Source organism: Syngnathus acus, chromosome 6, assembly GCF_901709675.1.
Source record: "Syngnathus acus chromosome 6, fSynAcu1.2, whole genome shotgun sequence".
In the NCBI taxonomy this organism is placed as follows: Eukaryota; Metazoa; Chordata; class Actinopteri; order Syngnathiformes; family Syngnathidae; genus Syngnathus; species Syngnathus acus.
In genome coordinates, this window is record NC_051092.1 from 12,690,853 (window position 1) to 12,711,281 (window position 20,429).

The 20,429-nt window shown below is 41.6% G+C and overlaps 2 protein-coding genes across 2 annotated transcripts in view; one reads left to right on the forward strand and one right to left on the reverse strand.

Annotated features, from left to right (window-relative positions):
• LOC119125025 (transcription factor Maf-like) overlaps positions 1–6,966 on the forward strand; it is a 36,443-nt gene extending 29,477 nt beyond the window's left edge. Inside the window, exon 3 of the mRNA XM_037255447.1 lies at positions 6,475–6,966. The gene's annotated coding sequence lies outside the window, so the exon portion shown is untranslated. The remainder of the gene's footprint in view (positions 1–6,474) is intronic.
• Positions 6,967–7,520: 554 nt separating this feature from the next.
• wwox (WW domain containing oxidoreductase) overlaps positions 7,521–20,429 on the reverse strand; it is a 120,860-nt gene continuing 107,951 nt past the window's right edge. The window contains exon 9 of the mRNA XM_037255445.1: positions 7,521–8,406. Coding sequence (XP_037111340.1) covers positions 8,209–8,406 — 198 coding nt within the window. The 3' untranslated portion in view covers positions 7,521–8,208. The remainder of the gene's footprint in view (positions 8,407–20,429) is intronic.

Here is a 20,429-nt window from a genome sequence, read left to right on the forward strand (position 1 = left end):
GCAAGGATCTGGACAAAACGTTTTCATACATCACCTTAATTATTTGCAAATATTGTACACTAAAAATCAAGTACCAGAACAAGTAACAGAATTTCCAGTCCAAGCATTTGTTAAAACTTCCTGTGTCCCGTTCGAGGGAACAAATACATTGTTCTAAACCACAAAGTGTAAAAGTGATGTGCATAAGTGTGTGCGCATGTGTTTGCCATGATGAAGCCGGAACAGAGGGTCGAGTGATGTCACAGCAGACTGCATTTTAATAGAGAGGGGAGCAATTAGAGAGGGTACAGGGCGAGAGGTGGAGGGGCTGACACGCACACACACACACACACACACACACACACACACACACACACACACACACACACACACACACACACACACACACACACACGCACGCACACACACACACACACACACACAAAGTCTCATTACGAAGGACGAGTTAATTAATTGTGCAGTGATTCACGGCACTCGTAATTAATCTGGTAGGTATGAGCGTGTTTTGTCGAGTGACTCCTCTTCCTTCCATTTATAACACACACACATGCACCCCCACACACACACCGGCACTGGAACAGAGACAATAATAACCGTCAGATGAACCACAGTGCTGTTATTGTCGTATTGGTGTTTGCATCCAAATCAATCAGTTTGGGCTGTAATGGATTCAAGTACAATGGTAAATTCAGTTACAATTTTAATCTGTTCCGTGTTAATCAAACCACTATTAAATCAGGTTTTGTGTATTGAGTAATAACATCATTAAATAGAATTGAATCCTGCTTTCAATGGACATTGTGTTGCTCCTGGTTTGACAGAAGAAGACCGTTGCAACAATGGTGCAGCAAAAATAATTTGTCAGTAATATTAGATATCTCTGATATCTCAGTAATATTTGATATCTGCACTGTTGCTCAAGTAATCTTTTTGAGGGCCGTGGCCTACTGTGTGACATCAGGAAGTCAAGAACCCACAGTCATGCTTGTAAGTCATGCTGGTGTCTTAGTACCAGTCTTTCTTTCTTTCTTTCTTTCTTTCTTTCTTTCTTTCTTTCTTTCTTTCTTTCTTTCTTTCTTTCTTTCTTTCTTTCTTTCTTTCTTTCTTTCTTTCTTTCTTTCTTTCTTTCTTTCTTTCTCAATAGCGCCATGAATACCCAGAGAAAACCTTGCTCAAAAAGTCTTGCTTTTTAATCCTCCTTTTACGGCTCCTCTTCCCACAATGCTTTGCAAGGGGGGGAGTGGTGCATTTGGTGATTGAAGTGGGAAAAAAATTGTTGAATGAGCGATGAGGTGGCAATATAAATCTCCACCTGTTAGCTCGCCACCACCTTCCTCCATCTCCCTCTCTCTCTCTCTCTTTGCTGACATCCGTTGAGATATTGCTATGATTTTTCCGTGTTTGCATATATGATCTTAATTTATTCCCATCCATCGGCACTGGGCATATTTACAAGGCAGCTCTGGTCGGCCGCCAGCGAGCCCATTTAGTGCATTGTGGTAGAGAGAGCGAGAGAGAGAGAGAGAGAGAGAGAGAGAGAGAGAGAGAGAGAGAGAGAGAGAGAGAGAGAGAGAGAGAGACCGTGATTCTGAACATATACTGTTTCTCAATGAGGCGATTATGTGCGTGCAGGTTATTGTGCCGTTTGCGAACGGCACCTAAATCAGTGAGCATCAATCATAACTTCTGCGGCCAACCAAGACTGTGACCGACAAACAGGAGGCCTCGTGTTGCATTAGAACATTCTCTCCGCCTGGAAAATGGATGTGATCTAGTCTTTCTTATGCCTCCACATAACTGTGGGTTCGAGCCGGGAAACCATATTTAGATTTTTTTTCCAAACAAGGTGTTGCAGGATGTTCCACCTCGCAACAATGAAAAATGCTGATATGAACAAAGGCGCTCAGAAGGTGGGGGAACGCACCTTTTCAATAAAAAAAAAACATTTAATGCTTTACCTCCACAACTGATCTTATCTTGAAGCAAATATGACGTATTTATAGAAACAAATTCACTTTACATGGTCTCGTGAATTATATTGGATGTGATACCTAATGGTTTGGCCACTCTTTTCCTTTAGTTGGTGTTTATGTAATTCAGCTAAAACTAAAATTCAGTGATACTATATACGCAGGCGTGCACACACAGATGCGCATATCTCCTTTCGGCCGGCGGCGGTCTTAACCAGACGCGTTACATCCCCGCCGATCTATTATCTGCGTGTGACAGATGTATTCACGTAACGGTTTTGATAGCTATTGATTGGCGCGGCCCAAGTCGTTTAAGAACAGGAGAAGAATGAGATTCCAAAATCAACATGGCTGTGGGCGGCCATGTTTGTTAAAGTGAAGGGAGGGCTTTCAAAAGAGGACATTTGGGTGTGTGTTTGGCTACACTGTGCAGCAGCCACACTTGGGGCACAAACAAGCTGATTGAAAATGTGTGTGTCTGCATGTGTGTGTGTGTGTGTGCGTGCTTGTGTGTGCTTGTGTGTGCTTGTGTGTGTGTGACCTTGGCGTGGCCTGGTGGTAAAGTGGGACATGAAGCAAGTCGGCGTGTGAGCAGCCAAGCGTTGGGGCCTCCTCAGATTAGCAGACTTTATTACTGCCACCAAGCGCTGGCCTGACAAATCCTCTTATTTCATTCGAGCCTCTTTTACCTCGGCCTCGCTCTTTCTCATTTCCTCACTCACCTTTTATTTAGCCCCCCCGCCCTTCCATTCTTTACTCCCAAAACTGCACCTCTTCCCTCCCTTTCACCCTTCCGTGTGTTTCTCAGAGCACCTTAGCACCTCGCTCACGGACTTGGGTCAATTTTCTCACTTTCTCATTGTTTCTCTCCTCCACTCCACAACCTTTCCGCTCCACCCCCACCTCCACCCTCTCTACCTCCCACTCTATGCTGTGATGAATCTGCGGACAGGGGCTAATAATTGTACTTCAGCCCAAGTGCTCATTTTTCTTAGCGTTTGAAAGGCATGACAGGCAGGAGCTCTTTTTCTCCACTCGCCCCCAACTCTCCCTACAAGCACCTATCCCATCACCACCTCCCGCCTCCCGCCCCACCCCATCCCATCGTTTTCCCTTCTCCCTTTTCTCTCCAGTCATACACAATTGTCGGGGAAAATAACTCAGGGTTTACAAGGTCATGCTGTCTCGTGCCGAGGACACGCTGGGGGATATGAGGATTTCCTCGACGGAGCAGTGACTGCATTCCTACTGTAACGGTATTTAAAATACTTAATGGAGGCGGCCTGCAGTCCTCAGAGAGTATAAACTAACTATACATGTGAAAAGGGGGTTGGCAGTGTGACAAACAGCGATCTGTTTCAGTGTCATTTGCGCACGAGGCGTAAATGCGCACAGCGCAGCAGGGTGACGCTGTCCCGCTGTGCTGTTTAGCTCCAAAGCAGTGGCGGCTGTACAAGAAATAATAATGACAATCATTAGGCAGTAGTACTGGCTTTAATCAAACAAACAAATCCCCACATTATCAGTACAAAATAGTGTTGGCTCGTGAGTGAACGATTCGTTCAAAAGAAGGATTGTGTTTCAGTGAACGAAGTGAGCGAATCACTTCCTAAAGTGATTCGTTCTTTTTTCAGTTCATATGACGTCAACCAGTAGGTGTGTCGGTAATGCGCATGGAAGCTGGTGCCACGTCGCCGTAAAACAAAACGAAGAAGAAAATGACGTAACTTCCCGTTCACGAACGAGTCGTGAATTCCATTTCCCGTTCACCAACTGAACGGATCTGTGAGTGAACGAGTCAGTGAGTGAGTGATTTGCATTTCCAGTTCATAGCGAGAACGGATTAGTGAGGGAACGAATCCTGACTTTCCCGTTCGCGAACGAGTTAATATCGAATACCTTAGATTTAGGGTTCGACTCCCCACCCCTTCGAATTGTGCTAAACATAAATGTACTAACATTTGTCAAACTTCTCCCCGCAGCACTATCCGCATTGCATTGACTCTCAACAGGAAAAAAAAAGGCCTTAAATTTTAGCAAGTTTTTTTTCTTTTTTCTTATTTACTTGTCTAGGCTGTTCTAAAACACTAGCTCGTATGCTTGATACATATTAGATGAGGTAAAAAAAAAATCCCGTAACAAAAGTTTGCAGTGTTGAGGACATGTGGAGCCATAGAACGAAGTTATTTCGAAGCACCGATGGCCGAGCGGTTGGGCACATTGACGGAAGTGTTGGCTCGTGAATGAACGATGCGTTCAAAAGAACGAATGTTTTCAGTGAACAAGAGTGAACGAATTCCAAAGATTCAGTTCACTTAAAAGAACGGGAATGCACATCACTAGTACAAATAAGCAAATTCAGTACATGCTGTCTGTATTTGAGCCTGAACATTGGTACCAAGTATTTTGGCCATGGTGAACTAGAGGAATTAAATTCAGTTTAAAAAAAAAATTTCAAAAGACCCAAATTAACAGTACACTGTAACCATTTCCAAATGTACAATATGTACATATATACAAATACAATGTTCTTGATTTAATGTCAAAAGAAAGAAAGAGTCGAGCCATCGAAATGACACATCAAGAAAATTTGCATCACTAACAGCCGACGAGAGCAACGAAACAGCGTGATGACTGACTGGACTCTACAGCAGCTCTTAATGAAAATGTATCAGCAGTTTTAATCACAATGTGGCCCTCATCACAGAAGAGATGGAAAGAGAGAAGAGTGGGCGGCCGAGGGAGAAGGAGGAGGAGGAGGAGGGAAGGCAGAGACTTTATTGCCGGCTGTAGTTAGATGGTAAATTTCCTCCTGGCAGATATTTATTGAGTTAGTCGAGTCTAGAGAGAGCTTTAACATTGATTGTGATCATTAAATATATCCGCCGCAAATGGCGAGATGGCGTTTCCCTCAGTCAATGGAGCCGACGGGGGCCAGAACAAAGGCATAATCAAATCAATCCTCTCATAATTATTCCTTGAGAGGTGAAATTAATCACGAGGAGAAATAAAAACAATAATGGAAAATGAAATGGTCGCTCGTAAACAATTACGGGCCAAATTGAAATGAACTCGGTGAAGGGAAGAAAAGAAATTAGGGGAACAGCCACTGTTGGTTTCTGCTTTGTGTCGCCTCGCATTGTGTGTGTGTGTGTGTGTGTGTGTGTGTGTGTGTGTGTGTGTGTGTGTGTGTGTGTGTGTGTGTGTGTGTGTGTGTGTGTGTGTGTGTGTGTGTGTGTGTGTGTGTGTGTACGGGAAGTCATTCCCACTGTGTAGTAGTTGTTATTACAAATAATGTATTTTTTTTCACCTATTTATGCCGGCAACGTACAGTGACAAGCAGATCAATTAAATGAACTTCCACTAGAGGGCAGAAAGTAACATTAGCTTTGTGCTCAACTAAACATAACTGACAAAAATTTGGGGAGTCGTTTTGTAATGGATTAATAGCATTTCTATTCCTTTCAGAATAATATAAAGGTTGGGAAACACTGGACAGGGGTGGGGGGTCAAAGGAGCAAGGTCTCCTCTTTCCTCTTCCCTCTGAGAGGAAGTGTAGCATATTGACCAGCTATCAGGACGATTCCGATACGAGCTGATCGATGACACTCGCTGTGGAAGCCAGGCAGGCTCCTCCCACTTCACCCAGGGTGCTCACGCCCGTTTGTTTGATCTGCGGGGGCCTGAAGGTCTTCTTCGATTCTGGAGCGCCTCGTGGAAGGATGCTATTGTGGAGAACAGAACATATGTGACACCTACACAATCTGATTGGGTTTAATACACTAAAATTCATTTTAAGTTGGATGTCAAGATGTAGCAAACATGCTCAAAGGGCTTTGCATAAAGTTTAAGGTGGAACCAGTGGGGCAAAAGACTACGAGTGGTGGTATTGTGATCAGCACCATGGACAGCAACCGAAAGAGTTCAATTGTTTGTATGAATTCTTTGCTCCAGTAGTGCTACTAATGCCACAGTTTGTGTGTTTCTGAGCTTGTTTAGCATGCGTGTTTCACTGGAAAAAGCTGTAATGGGATGTGAAAAACCCAGTGATAAGACACCTGCACTGTGGAGTGCATGGCTGATTACGACAGAGCAGGACACACTGGCGCTATCGCCTTCCTTCTGTGTATATAAGCGCAGCATGTGTCCAAGCATGTGTTCTTTTTATTTTGGAATATGAACAATAATCATAAAAAAAGGAACGTGTGGGCATCTGTGGGATCAGCTGCTTCATCTGTTTGTTGTTTTTGCACAGCCCACCTGCATGCTCTCGTAAATAAAAAAGCAGTAATTATAGGAAATGACACTGTTTTATTGCTGCATAAGAAAGGGTGGCGGCCTGAGCTTGCTTGTTTGCTGCCTACACAAATATCTCCCCTATGGGCCGGCTGATTACACTCTCCTCTTAATGTGCTTCAAAGGCAAAACACACATTATTGGAAACGTTTTTTTTTTTTCAGATTTTATTTACAGCTCTAATTTGTCTCTCTTTCCCTCCCCACAGATATCCCTCCACTGGAACGATGATCTTTCAAGATGGACAAACAGCACCCGGACTGCCATAAAGCACAAGGTCTCAAAAAGCAACCCAACCAATGGCGGCGTTAAGTTCAAGCCCTCCAACCCCCCCACTCTCAACCTACTCTTAACCCCTGCCAGTGTGGAAAAAATACGGCAAGAAAAAAAAAATCTAAATAGGAAGAAAACACACCAGACTGAAATCCATGACATTTTCCGCTGATCAAAATGACAAGAAAAAAATAATAAAAAATATTTCTTATTAAAAAAAAGAAAAAAAAACAACCTCCAAATTGTAATAAAGTCTTACCAGAGTGTAGTTTATAAATAAATAGGTCGATTCATATAGAAAAGTGTAGAAAAAAAAATGATGAGGTGATGTCCATACCCCTTTAGCACACGTCCACAAATCAGGATGTTGTAAATATTGTATAGAAGATAGGGACATTATTAAAAAAAAAAAATACATAAAAAAAAAGTGGAAGTATACTATATAGAATCATACCTCTGTGTGTGTTGGTATTGCCATGAGTTCCTCGTTGTTCCTTTAAACCCAACCCTAACACACACGTAGGAAACAGAGAAGAAAAACAAAACAAAAAAATGGAACTCCTTGACAAAAAAAAATATTAGGGCCACAATGAAAAAGGAAATTCAGATGAATAGCCTTTCATTTTCTTCACAGTACAAGCGAATTTTTTTGAGAATAAAGTTGTAGGTCTTTCAAAACCAATTCTATTTATTTATATATCTTTTTTGCCATGTGAAATATTGTAACTTGTGCTTAAGTGAAAGGTACTGCGACATTCCTCTTTTAATGCACCCTTTCCTGTCCCACTTTTTGCTTGTAATATTGCTACTTTTGTATTCTAATTATATTTTTCCTTTGATACTTTGACTGTACTTTATTATTGTAAACTATGACTGTCTCCATTTTTTTTCTGGTATTGCCTTGTTTATTATAACTTCAATCTCATACAATTATGGACAACTACGGTCCACCCCCCCAAAAAAAAATTCTCCAACTTTTTGTATTACAATATTCAAACTTTTACAAATCAGACTTTTTTTTTGCAAAACCATCACTTTAATCTAAAAATTACATTTAAACTGGTAATATTGCACTTTACAGTTTTAAAAGTATGACCTTGTTCTTGTAAAATGACTTTGTCTTTAAATTTGACTAGCGTTAGTGTACTTTTTCCCGATTAACTGTTGTTTTTTTTATTTTGAAAAACTATAAACCTACCTTGTTTTTTTTTCTTGCAGCAATATAACTACTTTCATAAAATCACATACTTCGTAAACATTCTGATTCTTATTTTTCTTGTAAATAAAGTAAAAGGCAAGATTTTTTTTGGCCACCATATCCCCTTCTCATTTTTTCTTTTCAGTGTGGCCCTAATATTACTACGACTACTACAACTATTTGTCACACTATTGCTGGAATCAAACAGACAAACTACAGAGAGAATTTCTATTAATGAACATTTACTTTCACAGAAGATTGTTCTTAACAGGGAGAAAAATCAAGAAAAAAAGGACCAGAACCCAAGTGTAAATTGTTCCCCTTCCCATCAAGTAGTGTATCTGACTTCATCCCCATGCTTTCTCACCCCATTGTGAAGTGCCGTGCCCAAACACACAGTCTGCCTTTGGCAGCTCTATCAAACAACACAGTCAATGAGGCTTCCCCACACCGAGCGTGGCTCTCTGAACCTCAGAGGGTCCGGACCTGGGCAATGGTCTCGCCCTGCGCCACCAGGCGCTCGCTCAGCTCCCACAGGCTTGCAGCGGCATCCGGGTCCTGGGCTTGGGTGGAGGGCTCGCAGCGGAAGCAGTTGTTGAAGTACATTCCTCCCAGGCCCTCCAGCTCGGGAGCCACGGCGCAGTACACGCTGGTGGCGGCGCCTTGTTGCTGCGGAAAGACAAACCAAACACACACATGAACTCAGCAAAGGACACTCGCAAAGTGGACATGCTGTCTCTCCTGTACATATATTTATATACATATATTTATTTATCTATGTCCCTACCGGGTGTCTATGGGACCATGTGAACAATGGATGAAGCTTTTGATGTGTACAGTGAACCCCAGCATACAGGCAACATATTCGCTGTTTTTGTGATCATACCATACCATAATATTGCTTTGGTGCCATCTGGTGCCATCTGGTGGAATCTTGGCGCTTCATTTATTCAGGCCATAGCTTTGTCTAATAGATAATAGTGCTTTGCTACCATCTTGTGGCATTCATAGGAAATCACAACCATTTTATGCGTGCAGGGTTCACTGTATGTGTGAAAGGTCAAGGTTATAAATATGTATAGTTCTCACGATGAGTGGTCTCACAGTTTTGAGGTTCTGGGTTCGAATCTCAGAGCACCTACGATCTCCTCTCGAGTTTTTTTCCGGGTACTCTGGCTTTCTCATACGTTCCAAACAAACATGCAAGTTGGATTCATTGAAGACTTGTGTGGTGTGAATGTGACTGAATGGTTGTCTGTCCAAACCGGAACCTGTGATTGGCCAGCATATAGTGCAGAGTGACCACTGCTTTTGCCCAATGTCAGATGACATAGACTCTAACCTCCACTTTAATGTGGACAAGCGCCACCAAGGGAAGTAACTATAGTGTGAACAGGTGGGGGGCTCGAGATCAACCCTTGTGGGACGCCACGTCCTCATAGAGCTTAAAACAAATTGCTTCTCAGTCCCGCTTAATTATCAGGATAAGATGGTGTACCCCACTTTCCTCACCCCTAAATCAACAAAAATAGATTCCAGTTAGATTCCTAATGAGGATAAACACTATAGAAAATGGATGCATAAATAAAATTAATACAGCTGTAAGGATGTCATTGGGAAATGATGCAAGTTGAAACGAACCACTTTCACTCACACGCACACAGGGACACAAACGCACAGACTATGACTCTTTCTCATTAAGTCTTCTAAGCTAAGTTTGCGGTCATCAAAACACAATGCCTGGATGCCAAGTAGTCTCACACACTCCAGCTGGTCAGTCAGTCATTAAATAGTAGCGATATTCATGCCAGATCTGAGACATTTTGAAAACCAAAACGTCACAGGGAATTAATTACACACATTAGCTGGGACACTCAAAAGGCTTTCATGAAAATGAATAAATAAAATAAAATAAATAAAAAGCTGCTGTAACAGCTTTCTGCAGAACCACGAACACAGAGGCTGGATGCGTGAAAATCTCTTTATCTGAAAACAGTAAAAGTCGACTGAGAGAAGTTATTGGTGACAAGCGCAACACACACACGCACCGACACCCACACTCCCTTGGAAAGCCGCTTGAAATTTTTTTCCTTATCCTTGATATCCAGCTTAATGTTTCATTAGTCAGACAATTCAGAGCAGTGCACTTACTCGTAACAGTTTTTCCACTACTACTAGCAGGGTGAGTTAGTAGTACTAGTAAAGTGCCAGAGTTGAGCTACTTGAATCAAATACAAAGAGTGTAGTACTTCATGGACCTTTAGGTGACATCCATTACACGTTCAAACAACTTTCCATAGAAGTTGTAGGACACATGTGCCACTAGTCATGGATAAAAAAAGTCATTCCACTAGTATGCTTAATTGTTATTGTTACTGACGACAGAGCACGTACTATAGATAGACACCAAGGACATTGATTATGTTTAACCATTAGTCAAATTGCTAGTAGAAACAACGTTTCTACATATGTTTCATGGACCTTACGATAGTGTAGATATCAAGAATATGCAATAAATGCTCGGATGGCTTTCTATGCATACACACACACAGACGTAGACGCACACGCACACACGCGCACGCACGCCAACTGTTTGAACACACAGCTGTGCCTCCACACACTAAATGTAAATGAAGTGAAAAAAAAGATTCCAAGATTTGTCATCAATGAAGCTGCAAGCTAGCACTGGAAGTTAACTTGGGGCCGGCGTTTGAAGGGCGGTGTGATGAGAAAATCACGACATCTCGCTGTAACCTGCCAGCCGGCCGATAACTGCGCCCGGCCTGGCGTCTCATGTATCAAAGACGGGACAAATGCCAAGCAGTGTCTCTCTGAGCTGGAAGGTTCACACGGATGCCGCTCGCCTAAGCGATTTCAAACCAAGCAGTCGCTCACTCGTGCATGCCGTCTTGAAAACGGCTGGCTTTGAGTCCAGCTACTAAACACTGGCCACACAAGAAGATGGAATTAGGCAAACTTGCTGATGCCATTTTGTCAGCTTTGAATCCAGGGTTGGCCAAAGTATTCTTTAATCCGACATATCAAGAGTCGTGTAATAGTATTCAATTCATTTAGCTGTCTCTCCTAACATGCAATTGCTTAACATTAATTTATTTTTGCATTTTTTTTTTTTTTTAGTCATTTACCGCTGAGAAATCCACCTATTTTTTAAAGTAAAAATATTGATTTTGTGTCAACTGGTGGCATCTTGGTGTTAATCTTGTGTTGAATTGCGGGAGGAGTTTCATGTCATCTGGTAATAGCTGTGCTGAACTGAAAAACTCTGCATATATTCTTAAAATGCACATAATCTAAAACATGACAAAATTCTGTATGTCAGGGTAAACAAATGGAAGGAAAGAAATTACCAATCCAAATTCTGAATACAACAGATGAGGACTCAAAATTGAGCCCTGGGGGATGCCACAATCCTGTAACAGTTAATGCTAGTCTTACTGAACATGAAAACTTGAATGAAATTTATACAATTTAAGCCATGTGACATCTCTAAAATGTGTACCTAATGATTCAGAACAACAGAAGATAAGAGTCTGATGGTCCCGTTTAGTTTTGGACATCCTTGGAATTTTCTGATCAGCTCTTTGCTTGAGAACAAATTGTGTAACATGTACTGCCACATTGAACAGTGCAACATGTGCATTAAAAGTTTAGAGAAGGTAAAATAAAGTTCACCCGAAAAGGTTATGGTGTATTTTAGATTCCTCCTAAAATTTCACACAGATGCTTGTCCACCCAACACTAGCAGACAGCAGCTTACAGACAAATAGATCCAACACATCGTCACATGCGTGAATGAATCATGAGGACAATCTTGTGTGTGTATATATGGATGACTAAGTTGTGTACTTCTCAACCGCTGTCTCCAAGACAACATGCCGGATCCCATTTCAAGTGTTTTCCAGAGGTGTGTGGTCCAAACTGGGATGTGGGAGTTCATGTGCTGTGAAGCCGATAGCGCGCCACGGGTCCATTCATTTCTTTCTTCTTAATGTGATATTAATGATAATGTGAGGTACACTTGCAAGTGCTATTTGTGGCTCCGTTAATCAAGGGGATTTACTTCATTATCCAAGATGAATTCCTGTGCAATTGGTAATTTGTTGTTAAACAGTTGTTTTGTTTTAAGAGAAATAAACCAATTTGTATTTCAATTATTAGTATTTTATATTGATATATTTACAGTCGAGGTAAAAATTAGGGAAATTACCTAAAGGGGTCAGACTTCACCATAGAGTAATTTGAGTTTGGCAGAAAATTGAACTATGTGCACTTGGCCAATTAATCATAATTAAAAAAGCCATAAATTGGACTTTACAACAGTATAACAAATAACTGACAGTCCGATGGAAAATCCTAGTAAAAATCCAGCACCAAGTCTCTGGAAACACTCTGAGATGTGATCCAAGTCGCCCCAAACACTTGAGGACTTCCTCCGAGTGATACAGACGTTCCTTGTACAGTGTATCAGTGTGCAAAACTCTTTAAAAAGCGTATTCAAAAGCAAGTACGTGCGTGTGCGTGCGTGTGTGTGGAGGGCGGGGGGGTGTAACGTTCTTTTTTTGCCGTGTTCTCTTGTGTCATCTTCTTGCATGTGACCCCCCCACATGTCCCTCCGTCTTCCATCTGTAGCTATGACATTGACCTGGATGTAAATAAAGCCAGTACTGTAGAGCAGTCTGTTTTTGTACATAGAAGGTGACTTGTATATAATAAAAAATAATAATAATAATAATGATGATTATACCTGCTATGCATGCTGAATACCTAGCAATTCTTTCAGGTACTTTTATAAATTCCCGAAATCCTCATATGGCATGTCCATGAAAAAAAAAGTGAAAAATATGAAAATGGAAAAAAAACAACATAGGACTAAAAAATAGATATTGTCAGGCAATATTCTCTATTCTAGGACCATGTGTGTGTACAAGTCTTCCTGTTTTCTTCCCCCTGTGGGTGCTTGTGTGTTCCTGCTCACCATCTGGCTGGCTTTTGGCAGCGCTACCGACGCAAAGCGAGGTTTGAGGCAGAGCACACGGGCCGGTGACACCCCACAAGTCGGCCAGGGCCGTCACAAAGCCAGTCGCGCCACCGCCGATAATTGGAGTGCACTTTCGCTGGTAGTTGTTTGGAACATTTAGGTGCAGACATTTTTAAAAAAAGTAAGAGGTGGTGTGCTCTGCCCAACCAAGTGGACGATGTTGCTCTCATTCATTCAAGTGGGACTCTATATGGATCGTGCTTCTATATTTACAAAATGGTTCTGTTTTCTACTGAATTGTTTTTTCTTTTTTCTCCCCTTGAGATGTGGTGTTTAAACATAGATGGAGGTGTCTGATTTTTAACCTGTGCTAAAGATATTTTACATTTAATAAATAACCACTGAAATCATGACGTGTGTGCATATTTTTTTGTATGTATAGTTAGGACTAAATCAGGGCTCGGAAAATGTTTTTGATGACAGATGGGTCAGATTATCTGTAGATGAGGTTGAAAAATATAATATATGAAAAATAGTTTATTTTATTGTATCATAATAATTCATTTACATTTACATTCTTAATTACTTAGAATTCAAATAATTACTGAATAAAGTTAAGTTAAAAAAATTGAATAAAGTTAAAATTTCAGATGTTTTTGAATGTTACATTTTTTCAAATTACACATGATAAAAAATGGTTTTCCATTATTTACAGTGACAGTTCAACTGCACCCATACCAAAATTAATTTACTACATCTTCCACTAAATTAAATTAAAACTTTTTAAAACACACTTTTTAAACACATGGTGAGATTAAACTACAAAAAAAACAACTTGTGTGAGGCATAGCCTGGTGGGGTTGCATGACACATCTGGGCGTGAGCAGTGGCCCACAGCAGCATGTACATTGTGTTATATTTTACTGTTTTCTCAATGATCAATGATCAATCAGCTAAAAATCGCATTGATGACTGTGGCTTTTTCCTTTCACACATTCGAGGACATTACAGTAAGTATATTGCAAAAAACAACAAAAAAGCTTTATGAAACCCCGCTATAGTAGCAGGCACAAATGTGTATGTGAAAAATAGTTTCCAAATGGGAGGTGACCAGTATTGTAGAACGGATTGTGATGGAGCAGGCGCCTTTGGAATGAATGCTTGTGTTTGCGTGCTGTGTGTGTGTGTGTGTGTGTGTGTGTGTGTGTGTGTGTGTGTGTGTGTGTGTGTGTGTGTGTGTGTGTGTGTGTGTGTGTGTGTGTGTGTGTGTGTGCGTGCCTGCCGTGTGTGTACCTCAGCCGTGGTAACCTTTGCAAGCTGACAGCTCAACTGAGCGTGCTCAGTCCAGCTGTAGCGGGACCTTTGGCTAACGTGCCCCCCCTCAAATAAACAAGCTGTCCCTCTATTCAGAATGCCCAGCGGAGCAGGAGGTGAGCAGATTAGCACGTTTCTCACACAAAAAACACACCCCAACTCACGGAACACTGACCTATGTCGAGCAGTAAGAAGTGAGTAGAAATTGGTTACTGTACTTTTTTATAGGTACCTGTAGTTCACTTGAATTTATTTATATGGCTGCTGCTAAAAAGCATACCAAGAAAAGCCAACTCAGAGGCACTTTAAATGGTGAGAGTTGTATTTAACAAGAGTTTCATTTATATGTTTCGTTTATTCTGAACAAACCTACTTGTCAACTTTGTAACAAACTAGTACCTGGAAATAATTACGCACCGTTAAGTAGTTAAATAACTGTAGTGTTGCATTTGAAAAGGGGTGAGTAGACTTTTTAAATCGACTCCTACTCCTAAACATGATTTCTTTGTGGTCCCGATTTGTCAAAACAGCTATGGAATACAATAACAGACAGTAAAAATAATTTTACTTTTGGACTTAAGTAAAAAAAATGTACCTTCACTGAAATTTACTTATGTACAGGGGTCGCATTGGTACTTCTACTTACCACCCCTGACAGAGGTGGTCCTGAGTAAAGCGCGGTGTAGTGTCTTTGCTAAATGCGCGGCGCAAATAAAAGGTCAACTTTTAATAGAAAGAGAACAAATCACCGACTGCACTGAAGCAACAAACGTGCCTGTCCAACCTTTACAGGAGCATGTAATCGGACTGATCCCCGCAAATTGACCATCACGGCTCTCCCCTGTGATGAAGGCTCTCCTGGTCATCGGTGGGTGCTAAACTCTAATTCATAGCCTCCATTAGGCCGCTGGATGTGGCTAATACTCACCTAGAGGCAACGTGTTCCCCCGGGGGGCATTAGGGACAGGATGGAGACTGTAGCCCTTCCTCCCCCGTGCGACTTTTTGTTCTTTCCATTCCTTCATCATGCCCGCTCAATCTTAGACTCTTTCCCCTCTCAAAGTCATTTCAACAATAGAATTTAAAAACTATTCTACAGTGTTAGCGGTAGTTTAACTCTGCCTTCGATTTCAGACTTGCCCTCAAAGGCACTTCCAGCATTGGACAGACAGAGATGAAAGGAACAAACAACTTTGGAGCGACCGATGGCGACCAACAGACCGAGCGTGTTAGAACAAAATACATAACAATGGATACATTGATTGAGCGAGCAACGATGGACCAACTCACCAACCTAATGACTAATCAACAGGGAAAAATCGACCTACAGACCAACTTAGACCCGACAACTTATGTACCGATCCACCGAGACCATGCGACCAACGGATGGATGGATACTAAACAACTAGGACCCACCGGGACCAACCAGAACCAAAAGACAGACCAATTGATCAACTGACAGATCGACCAGTACCGACCGAAACTAAACGACTGGGACTGAACTACCAAAACACCAACAAGATAGACCGATCGACAAATCCCCTTTTCTTCACCAAATAACACCAACAAAGTGGCATCATCCGCTTACATTAAATGACTGCTTGAGGGAACGACAAAAGGTGAAGGTGAGGGAAGCACAAACGTAACAGGGGCTGGAAAGGGACCAGGGGAGGAACCAAGGAGGCGAGGATATGACTCGGCCGTAGGACGCGAGGCATCCAAGGGGAAAATGACAGCCAGTCGGAAGGACTTGCGCAGCGACTGTGAAACAATCTCATTTTTATCCAGCGACGACGGGACTTCCGAAGTGATCCGCACAACCTAATTATTTTGCCCTAATAAAAGCAACATATGCTAAGACAATAAAAGGCCTTATTGGACAGCTATTCATTAAAGGGGAGCAGTAAAAGGTGCAGGGACTCGGGCACGGGGATTACCTTTTTAAAAAGGCTTTTCTCCTTCGTCTTCAGCGGGCACAGCCGTACACGAGCGTGGCCTGTCATAAAACACGTGAATTATACATGAAAGCGCCTGTCTGCTTTATTGGCTGTGATGCGCTCACCTGACTGACTCACGACTCGGGTACCTTGGCTGGAGCAAAGTTTCCAGTATCGAAATGCTTACATGCGGGCAGTGCACCACTAGATGGCGCTCTTTGTTGATCTGTCTTTCTAGTTTGAGTTTTACAGTGTTCCTCATTCATTTTTGAGCGATCGTTTTTATTGGGTTTTTGTAGTGTACAAACAAGGCAGAAATTGGAGTAGCACGTTTTCGGAGTAATACGATTTGTGTCCACCATGAGGTGGAGTGGAAGAAATAATATTTTGGTGAATGTCAGTTCAGGCACATTTCAATTATTCCGATTTGGGTATTTTACGAGAAAATTTACTGCAAAAAAACGGAAAAGTCATTGGACATCAATATTGCTTTTGTTTATTTAAAAAAAATGTGGGCTCAAAAAGGATGTTTTAAATGGTTCACCATTTTAGTAACATGGCAGAAAACAGTATATGAAGAGAAACGTTTTTTTGATGTGTAGATATTAGGGAACAGGGATGTTTTTTTTTTTATTATTATTAAAATTGAAGATTTAAACTGGCGCCATTCAACAAAGCCAAAATGTCTTGATAAGAATAATATTCAAAAGGTTATTGCCATAACATAATAACTGAAAACCAGTTTAACTCATATTTAGTCGAACGCAAGATCCATAGTGGCCGCCGTTTATCGTAGATAATCCTAGTTGGCCTCCCTCCACCTTCTCCTCCTTCACTCACCAAGTGGAGGTCAGCAGAGGGATGTTCTGTTTTAAATAAGGAGGCAGCACTGGCCCATTAAACTCTGATAGTAATGATATTAATTTGGCAGGAACGTGTCATTTTCACAGGAGAGCAACTAGCTGAAGAACTGTCATTACGTGCGTTTGTGTGAGTCTGTAAGCGCACACGCACGGACGCACACACACACGCACGCACGCACACACAGTGCATGTCACAGCAGAGCGGCGAGCAGTAACATTATGAGAGAGCGTGAGAGATGTACTAATGGGACAGATTAGTGTGCCCTTGGTCACCACGGCCACAGTGGAGTGACTGGAGCAGTGACTTATAGCCAACATGGAACCTTTACACAAGGGGTGGGAAAAGAATGGCCCGAGGGCAAAATCTGGCCCGGTGAACTCTGCTTGGAAAAGGACTGACGGTAAATGAGTTCATCAATGTTTCAGAGAAAGGAAAGTGTTTTTTTTCTTCTCCTCAATGCGATACAAGTATGTTCTTGTTATACTTGAAATAATTGCTGAATAGTTCAAACTGTGCATCAGGCTAATTTAATATTTTTTGTAAATCCAATAAAGTAGATTTGTTCAGTATTATTCGGTTGTGCTGAACTTTTAAGTGATCCTTCTTTAGATACAGTGTCAATCTTACATAATGTTAGAGTGCCTTAAAACAAAACACTTTTTGATGCTTGATTTTTGATGAACACTTTGACTTACTATTTGACTGCATTTTAAGGATAAATCATTTATTTATTGTTGTCAGATGGTCTATTAATAAAATGTAATTTGTTTCTTTGTCATTTGAGCTTGGCAATCACTATGAGGATATTCTCGGCCTATGTCAAAATGGATTAGCAATGTTCTATAGTGTATGTGTGCAAATCAACAGTACTTTCCCGCCGGAGTGTGTAAGCTGCAGCTTTTGCTATCGTGACGTGTTTATGCCAATGTTTTTTTTGTATGAGTGGGATCCATAGGGGCTGACACCAAAGGTGACTCCCTCTCCTGTTCCTGCCCCCCTGTGGTCGGTAACCTTGGAGACCGACTTTATTAAAATGAATTTGAGGAGGGAGGCCATCCTGACAGCGGCATAATTACATGGCGGCGCATCACTGTTAATTTATGCAGGAGCGCATTCTTCCGGTCAGGAGTGGCGAGACGGGGTCACACGGTTACGCTTTGGAATAGACACGCACACACATACACACAAAGTCAATCTATAGCTGCACAACTGTTTTCGTTGAGTGTTTCAAAATTTGTGCTTTATAGTGGAACATTGTAAGTTTTTCCATCCGGGTCACGGGCGAGCTGGAGTGTATCCCAACTTTTGGGTGATAGGTGCGTACATCACAGATGGACAAACGGAAATGAGAAAAGCAGTTATAAATTGTCAAACAACTGTTCACAGGTACAGCATATAGTCTCTCGGCTCTGAAGGAACAACAACTATTACTGAAGATTAGCTGGGGCCCGTCCTTGCCTTTCCACCTCACGGTTAATGTAGGTCATAATAGAGGACTGAGTTTTTTTTTCTTAATCCCAATAAAATGTAAGGGTAAATAAAAAAAAGAGGTGAATGGACACAGGAGTACAAATGACACCAGAAGAGTGGTCATGTTTGGGGGGGGGTTAGGAAGAGGGTGAGATGGTGTCTCTCTTGGGCAGATGGTGATCTGTATTCTCATTTGTCCTGCTTCCGATATGTGTGTGTGCTAAACATTCACCTCCAGGGCAAGAGCTGCTGCAACGCAGCATGCTTGCTATTAGCATACATTGCTGAGATGTGTGCACTGGAAAGTGAAGAACTGACTTACTTATATTTACAACTTAAATTGTAGTATTTGTCCCATGAAATTGTAATAACTTATTTCCAGTAGTTTATTCACTGATGTTCTGTATGTGGATATAAGATTTCAGTCTTGGTGTGTTGTTGTCAATCTAATCCGCCTGGAGTAACCATATTCATCCTGACACTGGCCCTCGATATTGTCAGCATTTTATCATTCACTCAGAGCAAAATGTATCACAGCCAGTCACAAATAGCATATCTGTAGTGATCTGCAGACATGAATAAATAATCAGTATCTTTGGTAAGGTTGATCTTTGTATATCGTATTTTCATAGCTGTCATTAAGCGGGAGCTGGAGGGGTGATAGATTTGTAAAGAAAACCCCAAAAAAACGTTTTTTAATTACTTTCAGTATATTACATTGAGCGCAAGATTCCATTATAAAATAAATATTAATATAAAATAAGATTAATAAATACAAAAGTGTTTGTAATTGCATACAGTGTGACAGTTTTATTTGCAGGTATAGGGTAAAATAGGAACTTCACTGGATGTATTGTTTGCACAAAGGCTGCACTCACTATTCGCGTGCGTGCTTAGCTGCATGTGCTGGGGTGACTTTGAGTGCCAATGCAATAGTTAGAGCAGCACGCTTTGTTAGCTGCAGGTAATTTATGGTTCAAGTGGCCTGATAGTCTGATACGATCGATTGCACCAGCGACTTCCCCCCCTCCCGTCCCCCACAAAAATAGGACACCAGGGAATGTTTCACCCAACGAGGTAAGGAACCATAGCAACCTTAGCATCCTTGATTTCACAATTCCAAACAATGAGTGTAACATGAAATCTACCAATGTGGATGAGAGGCGGCGGAACTGCGGCGCATTTACGTTTAAGCCGTCATCTCCCTTGCTCTCTCTCTCTCTCTCTCTCTCTCTCTCTCTCTCTCTCTCTCGAGAGAGAGAGAGAGAGAGAGAGAGAGAGAGAGAATTCCCTACGACGGTCCATCCATCTTAAGGAACATTTAGTTAATTGAATGATTAATAAATTCAGCTCGGTCACACTATTTCACCGCGCCGCTGGCTTTGGATGGAAATGTCTGTCAAACGCTAGACATCGTATATCAACATGTTGGGAGCGTGGGTCTTAAAAGCAACCGTAAGAAGTAATAGAGGCTTGTTTGCCCAGACAGTGGATGACCAACTTGACAAAAGTTCATTCTTATTAAATCAATGACTGCCAGTCGTTCCCCTTTTGCCAGCAGTTTTGCAGCATATTGACTGATCTGTCAAGAGCCACTGAATATTGATTAGTAAAAACCGAAGCTACCAAAAAGTTTATTGGCATTACCCGTTGAAGCTTACTAAATATAAAAACAACGAGAATTCAATCCTCCAAATGGCAAAGAGAAAACCACCACAAAACCTGCCTAAGAATCTCTGCTCATAGTGTCTCATGCAACACATGTACACAGACAATATAACGGTACCTCCACACATGTATTCTTTCTCTTCTGCGAGGAACAAGAATGACCAACTATACTGCAGCTTGCTGAGGAGTGACTGTCTTCGTATGATACTGCCCCGAGGTGGCCATGCTCGTTGAAGCAGCACAGTGTCCAGTGAATTAAATCAATAAATGAAGCATAAACTGCTTAATTAGGCAGGAATGACAAGCACAGTAGAAGACAGTATTGTTTTTTTAGGAGGCTAACAAGTCCTTCAAATGACAATGCCGAAACATCCGCGCTTGGGAGACAGCCACCTTGCTACACCTTACCTCCTTTAATAAAGACGAGCATTGACAGAACA